The sequence below is a fragment of the Nyctereutes procyonoides genome, unplaced genomic scaffold, assembly GCF_905146905.1.
Source record: "Nyctereutes procyonoides isolate TBG_1078 unplaced genomic scaffold, NYPRO_anot_genome, whole genome shotgun sequence".
Taxonomy (NCBI): Eukaryota; Metazoa; Chordata; class Mammalia; order Carnivora; family Canidae; genus Nyctereutes; species Nyctereutes procyonoides.
In genome coordinates this window covers 9,910,056-9,923,689 of record NW_026575051.1, presented here as the reverse complement: position 1 = coordinate 9,923,689, position 13,634 = coordinate 9,910,056, and the positions used below count along the sequence as shown (strand labels likewise).

General features: G+C 52.0%; 2 protein-coding genes across 4 annotated transcripts; both read left to right on the top strand.

Moving 5' to 3' along the window:
- Positions 1-150: 150 nt before the first annotated feature.
- Positions 151-4,929, top strand: TREM2 (triggering receptor expressed on myeloid cells 2). 2 transcript variants are annotated; one of them, XM_055330627.1, is made up of 5 exons: positions 151-294; positions 1,774-2,124; positions 3,562-3,652; positions 4,474-4,595; positions 4,701-4,929. In XM_055330627.1, exons 1-5 carry the CDS (start codon positions 255-257, stop codon positions 4,715-4,717), a joined length of 621 nt encoding a protein of 206 aa, XP_055186602.1. In that variant the 5' UTR covers positions 151-254; the 3' UTR covers positions 4,718-4,929. The 2 variants fall into 2 exon arrangements, with proteins under 2 accessions (XP_055186602.1, XP_055186601.1); XM_055330626.1 differs by having other exon boundaries at positions 4,402-4,595.
- A 2,882-nt stretch (positions 4,930-7,811) lies between these two features.
- TREML1 (triggering receptor expressed on myeloid cells like 1) lies at positions 7,812-12,504 on the top strand. 2 transcript variants are annotated; one of them, XM_055330613.1, is made up of 6 exons: positions 7,812-7,878; positions 8,060-8,396; positions 10,532-10,636; positions 11,029-11,114; positions 11,617-11,669; positions 12,011-12,504. In XM_055330613.1, the coding sequence occupies exons 1-6, from the start codon at positions 7,836-7,838 to the stop codon at positions 12,320-12,322; spliced, it is 936 nt and encodes a 311-aa protein (XP_055186588.1). In that variant the 5' UTR covers positions 7,812-7,835; the 3' UTR covers positions 12,323-12,504. The 2 variants fall into 2 exon arrangements, with proteins under 2 accessions (XP_055186588.1, XP_055186589.1); XM_055330614.1 differs by lacking the exon at positions 8,060-8,396 and having other exon boundaries at positions 7,836-7,878; positions 10,540-10,636.
- The last annotated feature ends 1,130 nt before the right edge of the window (positions 12,505-13,634 follow it).

Here is a 13,634-nt window from a genome sequence, read left to right as displayed (position 1 = left end):
CGAGATCTGGGACCCACAGCCTCCTGCTGCTGGGAGCAGTGGCTGGCTCCTCCCCTCCCTTCCTCCCCCACCCCACAACCCCTCTCTGAATCATAAAGCCAGACCCCAGTCCTGACTATTTCCTAATCCCCATGAGCCCAGTTCCTGTGGGCAGCGCTTGATGTGCCTGACCCTCTTCTTTCTGCAACTCAAGGGAAAGACGAGATCTTGCACAAGGTACCCAGTGTGTCTGCCCTCTGCAAGGGAAACCCGACATGGAGCCTCTCTGGCTGCTCATCCTGCTTGCTGTCACAGGTAGGACCCTGCTGCCCAGGCCTTCTCTCCTTCCCCTCTTTGAGTATATGGCGGCAGGTGGGTGGGGAGCACTGGGCTCCACTATAAAGGCTGTTGAAATCCTCAGCATGTTCCTCACTCCTCTTTTCCCCACCTGCCCTGCATTCTTTATGCTCTTCCTCCCTCCCCAGTATGAGAGCCCACTCACAGACTCTTCGTGCAACTGGAAGTATAAGGGGCTGGTGATTCTGGCCACATGGAAAAGGAAGGAATTTTGATGGTGGCATCTCAGGCACTAGCTAGCAGTTGGGGCAAGTTTTGTGGGGCCCTGGTAAGAGGACCTAAAATTATGAACCGCTGGCCCCAGAGGAATGGCAGTGCAGGAGGGAAGAAAGGGAGGAGGAAAAAACCCACACATAAGCATGTGCATCTTTGGGGTGCCTCTTCTGCTGATGTGAAGGTCCTCTGTCCTCTGCCCCAGAAGAGAGGTAAGGGGGCTTAAGATTTCTGTCACTGAGTTGGGGGACTAACACCCCAGATTCTTGCACACAACTACCTCTTTTCATTGGCAAAGGTGCCTCTGGCTCCCCTAGAACAATAGGCAAACCTGGTGATGAGAGGAGATCCTGTCCCACTGGAGCCCTGCTCCTGAGGCTACTTAGCTAGGGGTGGGGAGGGAGAAGATGGAGGGCTGTCTGGAGGAGGGATGGACAGGGTGACAAGTGGAGGGGGCGCTGTTCTCATCAGGTCCAGTGTCTCTGCTTCCAAAAAGCAGGCCACCCACTCCCTAATCTTGTCTTCCAAGTTTCTGTCACCATATGGTTGAAATAGGGTAAAGGAGGACCAAGAGAGGGTAAGTTGAGGTAGAGGACTCCGGGTAATTCCTCTGCAGGCTCTGCCCTGGCAATAGACTGTGCTCTAAGCCTATCTCCCTTGCTCCAAGAAGGGTCCCCAAAATAGCAGCCTCATATGTCTCCCCCAAAATAGCTCTGAGATGAGTCTCTCTTGAAAGGGGAACAAATTCACAGAAATAGGGAAGCTGGGAGCTAAGGGTCAGAAGGGGGAGATGCAGAGCCGGTACTAGTGTGGGCAGCTGCAGAGTAAGCACGAATGCCCAGGGCAAGGAGAGGGTATCCTGCCCAGGCTGAGGGGCCACTGGCCCTGCTCTCTTGAGATGGAGAGGGTGGAGGACAGGCCTTGGTCTCACATGATAGGGAGAAAATGTGTGGAATAGAACTGGAGGGAACTTTAAGACCAACATCTCTGGAAATAGGCCCAGAGAGGGTCAGTTACTTCTCTAAAACTGCCCAGCAAGTCCAATAGGGTTAAATCCAGACCTAGGACCTGGCTGTCACGGTAGGCTGTGCACTTTCTCCTGACTTATATAAGACCCTGAGCTCCTTAAGGGCAGGATGTCTATCTCTTCGTTCATTGCGCACCGTAAGTGTTTGATAAACATTTGGTAAACGAACAAAGAGTGAATGACCGTCTCCTTCCCAGAGCTGTCTGGAGCCCACAACACGACGGTGTTCCAGGGTATGGCAGGCCGGGCCCTGCAGGTCTCCTGTCCCTACAACTCCTTGAAGCACTGGGGGAGACGTAAAGCCTGGTGCCGCCAGGTGGATAAAGAGGGTCCATGCCAGCGGGTCGTTAGCACCCACCGTTCGTGGCTGCTGTCCTTCCTAAAGAGGTGGAATGGAAGCACGGCCATCGTGGATGATGCGCTGGGTGGCACACTCACCATCACGCTGCGGAATCTTCAAGCCCATGATGCTGGCCTCTACCAGTGCCAGAGTCTCTATGGTGATGAGGCCGACACCCTCAGGGAGGTCCTGGTGGAGGTGCTGGCTGGTGAGTAGGAAGGTGACTGCATCTCTGGCCCACCCCTGGGCTGGGACTATGTCTCTGATGTCTGTGCACAGGACCACCCTCTAGATTTCTGGGGAACCTGGGGAAACCCACAGTGCAGCTCTTGCCTTCCCACTCAGGGTCATGGTGGATGGTTCTGCAGCCTGCTCACTGCACAAGGGGGCCACATGCCAGCCCTGGAGCCCCTCTCCAGGCTGTGCTCCCTGGTACAGGACTGCAACACTGGCAGGAAGGGTCCCTACCTCTAATTTGTATATGGAACCAAATGAGCTGGTTGTGGTCCTGCCTCCCCAAAGAGCTTTATCCATCTGGCATCCAGTTAGGATGTGAATACTATAAAGTGGTCCTGAAGGAGTAGGAGGAGGTTCATTTACTCCCTCATCCAATTACCCAAAGGACCTACAAACGTAAAGTAAGCACCAACCTGGTGCAGAAAACAGCCTGAGGAAGGGGCATTGCTTGTGACCCCGGGTGATGGGCTTCACCTCTCTGGGCCTCCACTTCCTCATCTTTAAATGGAGAGGAGGACATTTGTCCTGCTGCCCCCACAGGGCTCCCGTGAGGCGCCAATGAGGTGACATAGTTAAAAGTGCTTGGGGGGTAAGTGACAGTCCACTCCCCAGCCTCCTGCTGCTGAGCTGACCTGGGATCCTCATGCCAGGCTTGCCTAGGTGAGGCGGAGGTGGGGTGACAGCGGGGTGCTCCCCACCTCTGAGCTTCCCCAGGGAAGCCTTCTGCCTATGTCTCCAGAACACTGTGTCCCAAAGGAGGAAAAATCTGTGTGTGGGGGGGCCAAGTCCCCTTTCAGACTCTCCTCCTTTCCTACCTCTCCCCCCCGCCCCGCAACATGGCTCCTAATGGTGGAAATGAGCCATTTGTCTAAGTTCTAAGCAGGGAAAGGGAGGGGAGACAGTTCGCCCTAGACCCAAACCCCAAGTCCACGACTCTTCTACATGGGAAGAGAGGGTGAAGAGACACAAATTTTCAGCCCTATCCAGGTCTGAGCCTCAGCCAACTCCCCAGGGGGTGGCAGGAATATAATAGTATAATAATAATCCATAGCTGGTGCAGACTGCTTGACAGTTCACACAGAACTTTCAAGTACACCCATTCATCCATATGACCTTCCCAAAGACCCTGTGTGTTGGGAGGGTAGGAGATGTAGCTACCAAGCTCTGATGAGGTGCTAAGCACTATATAGGGCGCTCTCACTGAATCCTACAACACTACTGTAAAGGAGGTGTTTCTATTCGACCCACTTTACAGGTGAGGAGACTGAGGCTCAGAGAAGCTAATGACATGATCAGCTCCAGGTCAGAGCCCAGGGGGCCTCACCACAGCTGGACAGGTTTCCCCCTACTACAACCAGCTGCCTGAAGTTAGGAGGGACTAGAAGCTTACAGCCTCTGTCTCCCACAGACCCCCTTGATCACCTGGACCCTGGAGATCTCTGGATCCCTGAGGAATCCAAGGGCTTCGAGGATGCCCACGTGGAGCCCAGCATCTCCAGGTACAGAGATGGGTCTTTGCTAAGGTCTCTGGGCAGACTTCCACCCTGCAGAGCCCGGGCATGGGATGGAAGCTGGGGCCCTAGAAGTAACTACAAATTCCAAGACAATTTGAGAGAGCATGAAAGGGCCTGGAGATGATTTGTCTGAACACCCCTCCAACCAGCCATTGTGTGTTAGTATGGCCATGTCAGTTGTTAAAATATTGAAATTCTTTATATATATATATATATATATATATATATATATATATATATATATATAGCAGCTGCTTTAAAACCCCTGAATGGTCAATGGTCAGCTTCCCATTCCTCCCTGGGAGCCCTTGGACATCCCCACAATAAAAGTTTTAGTACAAAGCTGGGACCCCCAGATGCCTGCTTCTTTGGTAGGACCAGCATCAGCTCTGATTGATTCATTCCCATGTACTGGTGTTGAAATATTGTTAATATCAGCACAGGGTATGTGTATGGGCATCTACCCCCATGCTCTCCCCTCCCGCGCAGCAGGAAACTGCCCTGCAAGGGACATGTTTAAATGTGCTCAGTAGGTGGATCCAAACCTAGAACTCAGGTCTCCTGATTACAGGTTCCCTGAAGCCCGCAAATCCTCATCCCAGGGCTGGTGCTGGGTGGGGGGACTACTCCAGGCCCCCAAGAGGTCCCGGAGTGGCCCTGTTCCTCCTCTGAGGGCAGACTTCAGTGTGTGAGCCTCCCCCAGGCCTCCCTCATGTCCTCCTTGTGTTTCCAAGGAGCCTCTCCGAAGAGGAGATCCCCTTCCCTCCCACTTCCATCCTTTTCCTCCTGGCCTGCATCTTTCTCAGCAAGTTTCTAGCAGCTAGCGCCCTCTGGGCTGCGGCCTGGCGTGGGCAGAAACTGGGGACACCCCCGGCCAGTGAGCTGGATTGCAGCTGTGACCCAGGTTATCAGCTCCAGACCCTAACAGGTGAGCCTGGTGAGCACAGCGGTGGCGGGGGGGGGGGGGGCGGACTGGGCAGGGGTGGGGAGGTGGGGTGCAGAGGCGCCCATGTGAGCACAAGATCTGTTACAGAGCAGAGAGACATGTGAGAGAAGAGGACCTCACCTGGAAAGGGGCTCTGCTGGAACCACCCCAGCCTGCACTTACCCCTTGGCCACCAAGGCTCCTGGGTCTGCTTTGGCAAAAGGCCGCCCTACCCATCCCCTGCTTCCTTGAGTGTGTGTGTGTGTGTGTGTGTGTGTGTATGCACCTGGAAAATGGGAGGAACATGTACAAACTTCTAGACATTGGACATTAAACACTGTCCCAAATAAATCCAAGACTTCATGTTTAATTGGATGGTTTGGGGCTTCGTGGAGGTCTCTCTCTTGCTACAGGGCCAAGAGAATGAATTGGGGTGAGGAATAGATGAAAAGTCTGACTCCTTGGGGCCTCGAGCCTTGGGCTACTACATGCCTTCATTCTTGCAGGCTCCACATCGCCGAGGTTTTGTTTCTTCTCGCTTCCTTCCCTAGATCTAATTCCTGAATCCTGCATCCTCCTCTGGGATTTCTCTAGCATCCAAGTTTGGCTCCCCTCTCCTTGCGTCTGTTCATCGATTCCCTAGGAATCGTGCTGCCCACCCCCACACTGGTCCATCTAACTCCCAGCTGACTCATCCACCCATTTCCCCAGAGCTGGGCTTTCTTTCTGGTTGCTTCCCCTAACAGCCAAACACCCGGGGCTTGACTTACACAGTAGCAACCGGAGCTGGGAACTCCTGGTCTGAGCCCCTTGCTACACGGAAGGGAAAATGAGGCTCGCAAGGAACAGACATCACCCCAAGTCGCCAGCAGAGCCTGGAAGTCCAGATTTCACTTGATGTTCATGTTGCCCTTCCTTCTAGCTCAATCTTACTCACTTATTTGTTTATTTATTCAACAGACATTATCTGTGCCAGATACCATTCTAGGTGCCGGGAACATGACAGTAAAGCAAAGAGGCAAAGATTTCTGCCCACACCGAGCCATGGACTAGTGGGAGGGGAGAGACAATAAATGAGTCAGCCAGTATGCTAAAAGATGAAGTGCTGAGGAGCAGATGACAACGAAGCCAGACTAGGACACTGGGAGTGCAGAAAGGACTGTCATTCTGGAGGGCATCAGTAGGAACCACTGCAGAAGCCCTGGGAGGAGCTGAGGAAGTGAACCACGAGTATTTCAGGGGCAGAGGGACAGCCAGGGCGCCTCGTGAACCTCATCTCTCCCCCGAAAACACATACACCATAGCAGCCATGAGAGAGGGCAAGAGGATGGAGACTTGCCCAAGGAGAGCTGCAGGAAGGGGAGGAATCGAGGCGGTCCCATCCGGGGTCTTGGCAAGGTAGATGGCCAGGAGCCCCTGTTGGCCAGGGCCACATGCAGCTGCTTTGCCCCCTACCATGTGCATGGGCTCCTGGGGTTTCAGATCATTGGGATGGACCCCCCTGAAGCAGCCCTGTGTCTAGCCCATGTCTACACAGCATCCCCCCGAGCCAGCCCAGCCCAGCTCTGCCTGGCCCACTCCCTGTGGAGGCTGCTGCGCTGGCCCTGTCCCCAGCTCTGAGACACTGGTCCTGGCTACATGTCCCGAGTCCTCGGACTCAGCAGCACATCAAGCTTCCTCATCATGTCACAGGCTGTTGTCCCCTTCCTGCAGGCCTGTGGCACAGTCTAGCAGCCAAGAGCGAGCCTGTCCACCTGCCTGTACCAACGCCAACAAGAGGGCAGGGGAGGGTCCCCCATGAGCGGCACTGTAGTTCTTGAGAGCTTGGCCTTTTCTCTTTCTTCCTCTGCCACATTGGAGACGCCCCCCACCCCCCTGCAGTGTACAGATCACCACTGGGATGCCCTGCCTTGGACTCTTTGGAGCACACATGGGACTGAAGGGGGTCAGGTAATATCATTTCAAGTTTCAACTTTGCTTTCTACTAAGAAACCCAAAGCAAGTTCCTTAACCCCCAAACCCCAGTTCTGCACAGGACGGCATGAATAGGGGCCAAATGTTTCCTGTGCAGACAGTGGACTTGTGTCACAGGAGAGGAACCTCCAGGTATAAGGCTTGGAGTTTTATATTCAGCATCCACCCATCTTTCTTTCTTGGGAGAGAGAGACCTTTACTCTGGAAGGTAGATAGATCTTCTGGAGGGAAGAGGCCGGGGTGCCTAAGCAAGTCCAGTCTGGAGCTGATACATTCTCTCTAACTTTCGAGGTATGTTTGCTATTCGATCACACTAGACCAAAGCTTGATCTGTGCCTGGATCATGCAGAAACGTGAAAATATCCATGGAGAATTTTCTCCCAACAGAGAGGCTAGTACATTCATGAAACAAAACTAATATGTCCTATGGGATGTTTGGAGAATAAGCAATCTTGTAAACTGAAAGTACTAAGGAAATAAACACTTAAAAGACAATCATAGATGATGGGAGAAAAGGATGAGGGTGTCTTCTAGGAATCAGAACAAAATGGACAAAAAGATGGGAAAATGAGGGAGAAAGGATAGGGAAATGAGATGAATCCATGAGGTTCGGTATTCAACTAGTTAAGGAGTTCCGGAAGACAGGGGGAAAGGAAATGAAGTGTCATTAGCAAAGGATGCAGAACTGGAGGGTGTGGGTGTTCACTGCCAGGTCTCAAGAGCACCTGGCACAGTAGATGAGGGCCAGTCCCGGCCAGGGTGCCGGAAGAGTGGGTGCCCCTGCTGCGAGGTCATGCGGCAGGACAGGACAGTCTCCCGAGAGCTCGGGATGGTGTGCTCATTACAGACCTGAGAACAAAAATCACGCCCCACCTTCCTCCTCCATGGCTCTGCACCCTCAGATCCTATCTTTGAAAGACCCTGAGGACTCTATTCACTCTTTCTTTCTTGCTTTCCAGTTAACCACGATCTTGTCCTACCTCATCCCCTAGCCGGGGACCAGGAGCCTAGGCTTTGTTCTTGGGCCTTCTCACCCTGCCTTGCCCACCCCTCCGTACCCTCACGGTCAGTTCCCAAGCACTGAACCAACCGGGTTTTGGAAGGGTGCCTTGCTCCCACCGACGGAGGGGCCCCCAGTGCCTGCCTCCCACCACACGGCCTGTCATGTGGGGTCCCATGTGACTGTCGGAGGCAGCTGTTTCCTGCTCCCTGGGGAACGCTGTGTCAGTGGCCAGGCAAGCCCCAGAGCTGACATCTGCCTGACCTGCCATGGGCCCCAACCTGCTGCTGCTGTTGCTCCTGGGACTGGCAGGTAAGGTGAAGGGGCTGCACTCTGGGCCCCATGCGCTCTGCTCCAGGCCCAGAAATGATTGGCATTATCATGGCAATGTAGGGCCCAGAAGGTGAACCTCTCCGTCCCTATCCCCCTGTGGCAGTGGCTGGACTGTCCCCTCAGCTCCTGCACTGCCTTCCCACAGCCTTTCCTTCTCCAGGCCAGGGCTCAAGTGCTGCCTTCCCCGAGGTGCTGGAGGCACCTGTCGGTGGCTCCATCCTGGTGCAGTGCCACTACCGGCTCCAGGATGTCAAGGCTCGGAAGGTGTGGTGCCGGTTCTCACCAGAGGGGTGCCAGCCCTTGGTGTCCTCAGCCGTGGACCGCAGAGCCCCAGGGGGAGGGCGCATGTTTCTCACAGACCTGGGGGGCGGCCTGCTCCAGGTGGAGATGATCGCCCTGCAGAAGGAGGATGCTGGCGAGTACGGCTGCGTGGTGGACGGTACCAAGGGGTCCCAGACGGTGCACAGAGTCGCTCTGGAGGTGAGGCCTCCAGGTGAGTCATCCTAGGTGGCCATTGCCCCTCCCCAGCTGCCTCTTGGGTCTTTGGGGGATGGGGACCCTTAGGGGGTAGGAATTGGGAGGAGATATTTTTTATGGCTCCTCAGGGAACGGAAACCAAGTGGGGTGAGCAGTCAGAGATAAAACAGCCAGACAGCGGGTCCCTTCCCCCTCCTGCAACTAGCCGGTTTCCCATCAGAAGGCATATCGTCCTTCCTCACCCATGGCCTCCTCATTCACTATTTTCAACATACTTGATGATATTTTTTTTAAATGAAGTTTTAATTTGGGCATATCAACTGGAATTCATTTTTTAAATCTTCTGGTTTATTACTCCTGTTATAATGGGTTTGATGGCTTAAAATTACTGAATCCATATTTTATTCAATTTTATGTCTTCATTGAGCATCTAGTGTGTGCCTCACTTCAAGCAGGGTGCAGTCAGTGCCTGAATTACTTCAACTCATTTAGTTTTAAAAATATGGAATATGGGGCACCTAGGCGGCTCAGTCGGTCGAGCGTCTGTCTACCTTTGGCTCAGGTCATGATCCCAGGGTCCTGGAATTAAGCTCTGCATTGGGCTCCCTGCTCAGTGGGGAGTCTGCTTCTCCCTCTCTCCCTGCCCCTCCCCACTTCTCTTTTCTCGTCCAAATAAATAATTTTTAAAAATGAAGAAAATCTCACTAATAGTTAAGCTAGTATTGTCAACCCTATTTCAGTACAGAAGCAATTTGATAGGTTGTGGTTTTCTCTCACAGGCTATAACTTTCTAATCTCTAAGCACTTATTAAATTACAATTTTAAAGTAGAAGAAAACAATTTCCAGAAAAATTGGATGTTGTTAAAAAAAATGTTCTGGAGGGAAAATGGCCGGCTGCCCATAGAAGTGGAGACTGCTACTACTACCTTTCTCTTATGAATGATGACAGTTTTTCATTTTCAGGTGTTCCTTTCTCAAGTAATTTGTGCCCAATCCCCAAATAATGAAATGAAGAAAGGCATTTTTCCTTTTCTTGTTTTTCCCCTATTTGTTGATTAGTCCAACTTATGGACTAAGTTGTCATCAGAATCCCTCATCTCTGGCCCATGATTATTACTTAATATTATAAATATGCTCCTGGTGGTCCTTGTTGTCCTCTGTCCTCCTCCTTTCCTGACACTCTAGGGTCTGAGAACTCCATCTTGTGGGACAGGATGCACTGGGTTGATGGGCAGGTGCCAGGGCTCCAACAGCTGTAGAGGGTGGATGTTCAGGTCAGCCGGTGGAGCATGGTTTTCAGGGAGGATGTGGATGGCTTAAAAGGCACCAGGAGGCCAGGACACATGCAGCCAAATGGAAGACACAGCATCTCCAGATCCTGGTTTGGCTTGGGGTGGGAGGAAGGAATGATGAGCCTCTGAGAACAAGGAAGACTCCTATCCCCAGGGTCTAGAAGGACTGGCCAGGTTCCCAAGACAGATCCTCAGGCCCAGAGAAACCAACCATGAGTCCCACAGCCGGAAGTTGAGCATGTTGTAAGGATGATAGAAGACGTGTCACAAAACCGAGTCTTGGGGTCTGAGTAAGGCTGTCAGCAAGGGTAACTTGACACTGTGTCACATTAGGGGTGACCCTGGAATTCCTTAGATGCTGGGGGCAGAGCTTCATCCTGCAGGGGTGTGGGGGGTCACACAGTTGCAGATATGTGGAGAGGTCTAGCAGGCTGTGCTGAGGCCCCTTTAGAGACCAACTGATGAGCGCCAGCAGTGAGGTTGCCACTGAGGATGAGAGTGGAAAACCTATTCTGGGGTGGGGAGGTGAGAACAGATTACCCAGTGGCTGATTCAGCATAGTCTGAGCAGCCTGGTAGACCAGGGGGTGTGGGGGAGCAGGTGAAGGAAGGCAGGGGCAAGGGGTAGGAACTGGTGGGGGAAGAGAAAGTGGGCCTATTTGCAACCAGGTAAAGACAGAAGGAGACCATCCATGATCTCCAGAATGAGGGCCCCTAAGGAATATGCCAAGCCTCCATCTGTGTTTCTTACTTGGGACCTCTTCTTCCTCGGTTCCACTCTCCCATCCCTCAGATCTCAGGCCCATGCCCCTGCCCACCATGGGTATGTGCTCATTAATATTTCCTTCTGACTCAGCTCCTAGCCTGAAAGAGGAGGAAACCTATAAGGCTGGGAGTCTGGCTGATGATGGCCCCTCAGACACTGTGGGCAGTGCCAGCCCTGTGGAACCCAGCCAGGATGAGAAGAGGTACTGACAAGAGCTGTATTTGGTGGCCGGGAAAAGGGTGGTGGTGGGAAAGGGGGTGAAAGATTGTTCAGAGCCCCGGGCTAACTTAAGGGGAAACCTTATGGTTCCTTCCACCCCTGGGAAGCTTCTGATCTGGCAGGAAGTCAGGCAGACTCACCTGTCTATTCCAGTTCAGCAATGATCCCTTTATCCTGGTAGTTTCCAGCCAGGATACCCTGGTAATGTGTTTCTCTTCTGCCCTCTGTCTGCCCTCCTCATTCCATTCCCCAAATCCTCTTCTTGAAACCATGGCTCACCAAGAGCGGTACCCTTCTCTACTGCTCCAGAGTTCCTGGTGAGCAGCTTCCTGCCAGGTTCAGGCTTGAGCTCACCTATCCCTTTATGTCCTTCAGCATCCCCTTGATCTGGGGCGCTGTGCTCCTGCTGGGCCTGCTGGTGGCAGCAGTCGTGCTGTTTGTTGTGATGGCCAAGAGGAAAGGTAGGTAGCCGTTTACCTGCCTACCCCAGCACAGCCCTGCTGGTGGTGTACCAGCTAGTCTTGTAGACAATGCTGGGACTTTAGGTCTGTTTCTCCTGTGGATGGGCTTATTTGGGCTTTGGTAAGGCTCCCAGGCCTTAGAAGTTCCTGGCTGAGGGATGGAGGGGAAGAAGGAGATTCAGTGGGAGCCAGCGAGGGACAGACAGGAATTGGACAGGGTGGGCAGTGGGATAGGCAAGTGATTGGAGGAGGTTCAGAAAGGGTTTCAGGAGACAGGGTGAGTGCTGAGGCAGGATGAAGGGAGCTGGAAGCAGTAAGTGGGTGGGGAGGCTCCTGGCAGGTTGGGGTGGAACTGGGAAGGCAGTGGGGAAAGTTTGCTCATAGGAGTGGGATGAAGGGTCTGGACCAGGAAAGAGGCTTCAGGGACTTCTGAAGGGAGTGAGGGGGTGTGTTTTGAGCCAGGATGGAAAGCTGACTGTGAGGCCATCCTCTGTCCTCCCAGGGAACAGGCTTGGTGTCCGTAGCCAATCTCAGAGCAGCGGAGTTCCAGGCATGGTAAGAGCCAAATTCTCCAGACCTTCCATCTGCCAGGTTCACTGAGAAGCCCCAGGATGAGAGGGTGAAGAAAGATGGGGACCCAGTTAGAGTCCATACTTTCTTCTTAAATGCTGTAAACTTGGTACCAGTTGTCTTCCACCTTTCCACTTTGGTATTTCACCCTCCCCAATTTAAAGAGGAAGTTGGGGCTTGAAAATCTTTAAAGGGAAGCCCTCTTGCCCACTGACATACCCAGGATTTGAGAAACAGATCCAGTGTGGTCTTGAGCTTCCTCCCAAAGGGGACTGGGGCAGAAGGAGGCATTTTCTCTCTGCCTCACTTCTTTGCTTTTGTTACAGGCCTCCTCATCAGTAGCCCACTGTATCAGCGACTCTGGATTGGGACTTGATTTGCCATCGGACATTCCATATGCTAGGCTCGACTCACCACCTTCCTTTGACAATATCACCTATAGTGTACCTCTTGATCCCTCATCAGAGAAAACCCCACCCCCAGCCCAGTCCTCATCGCCCCCTCTGCCTCCTAAGGTCCTGATGTGCTCCAAGCCTGTGACATATGCCACAGTCATCTTTCCTGGAAGGGACAAGGGTGGAGGAGCCTCCTGTGAGCCAGCTCAGGATCTGCTGAATGGTCAAATGCCACCCAGCTAGGCTGTTCATCATACTGTACACTCACAAAGACCATCCCCAAAGCTCTGTGCATCCAGCTAGCCAGCCCAAGCCCTAGACCCTTATGATATCAGAGCAGTAGGGACTTTAGGATCTAATCTAACATCTTGACTTTTCTGACCTGGAAAGTGATATTTAAATGTGACTGAGGTGTCTTGGGAGTCCCCCATGCTTGTTCCTCTGCAGTTATACCACTGAACTAAATAAATTCTGAATGATATTATATGAGCTCTTGATGTTTGAGTGGGAAGGAAAGGGACGGATTTGCTTAGTCATATCACCTGGGAACTGAAGATTCTGGTCCAGAGTTTTTGCTGTGTGATCTCCTGCCTGTTTTATCAGTAGGGACATGGTTTTATTCTCTGGTCAGAGTACTGTGATACAGTTTGATTCACGTGGCATCAAGAAGCCTTCTTCAAAAGTATTTCCTGTCTTTCTCATGGTACCTAAATTATAGAGCCATTAGCTTGAGTCTAGAAATCTCTTCTGCCTTCAGCTCTGCACCTTTAAACAAGTGGCGTTTTATGGTGTGACAACATATGATGGGAGGAAGGGATAATGATAAAGTGAAAGGAGACTCAGGACAGGTGGGGTGAGAAAGATGGAGCTGAAAAGAAATAGGAGTGATGTTGAAGGAACAAACTGAAGGTTGCTGGAGGGGAGGTGGGTGGGGAAGATGGTGTAACTAGGTGATAGGCATTGAGAAGGGCACTTGAAATAATTAGCACTGGGTGTTATATGCAACTGATGAATCACTAAATTCTATCCCTGAAACTAATAATACACCAAATGTTAATTATATTGAATTTAAATTAAAAAATTAAAAGAAATAGGAGTAAGATCAGAAACCGAAAAAAAAATCAGGATGCCTGGGTGGCTCAGCGGTTGAGCATCTGCCTTTGGCCCAGGGCGTGATCCTGGAGACCTGGGATCGAGTCCCATATCGGGCTCCCTGCATGGAGCCTGCTTCTCCCTCTGCCTGTGTCTCTGCCTCTCTTTATCTCTTTATCTGTGTCTCTCATGAATAAATAAATAAAATCTTTTTTAAAAAATCCTAAGCCTATTCCTTGGCAGGACAAAGGAATTTCAAGTACCAGGAGATAAAAACTTTATCAGAGCTGGCTGTGCCTCAATTGAGTGGACATCTGGTAGCACTGTTCCCTTTGGCCTGAAATCTGGAGCCTGGAAAGAGCCCAGTAGAGAAAAGGCATGGCATAGGAAGAATAAATGATAAAGGTGTGGTCATTGTCAAGGGTAAATGAAAGCTTGTCCAATCTGGGGATGGAAGGGCCTT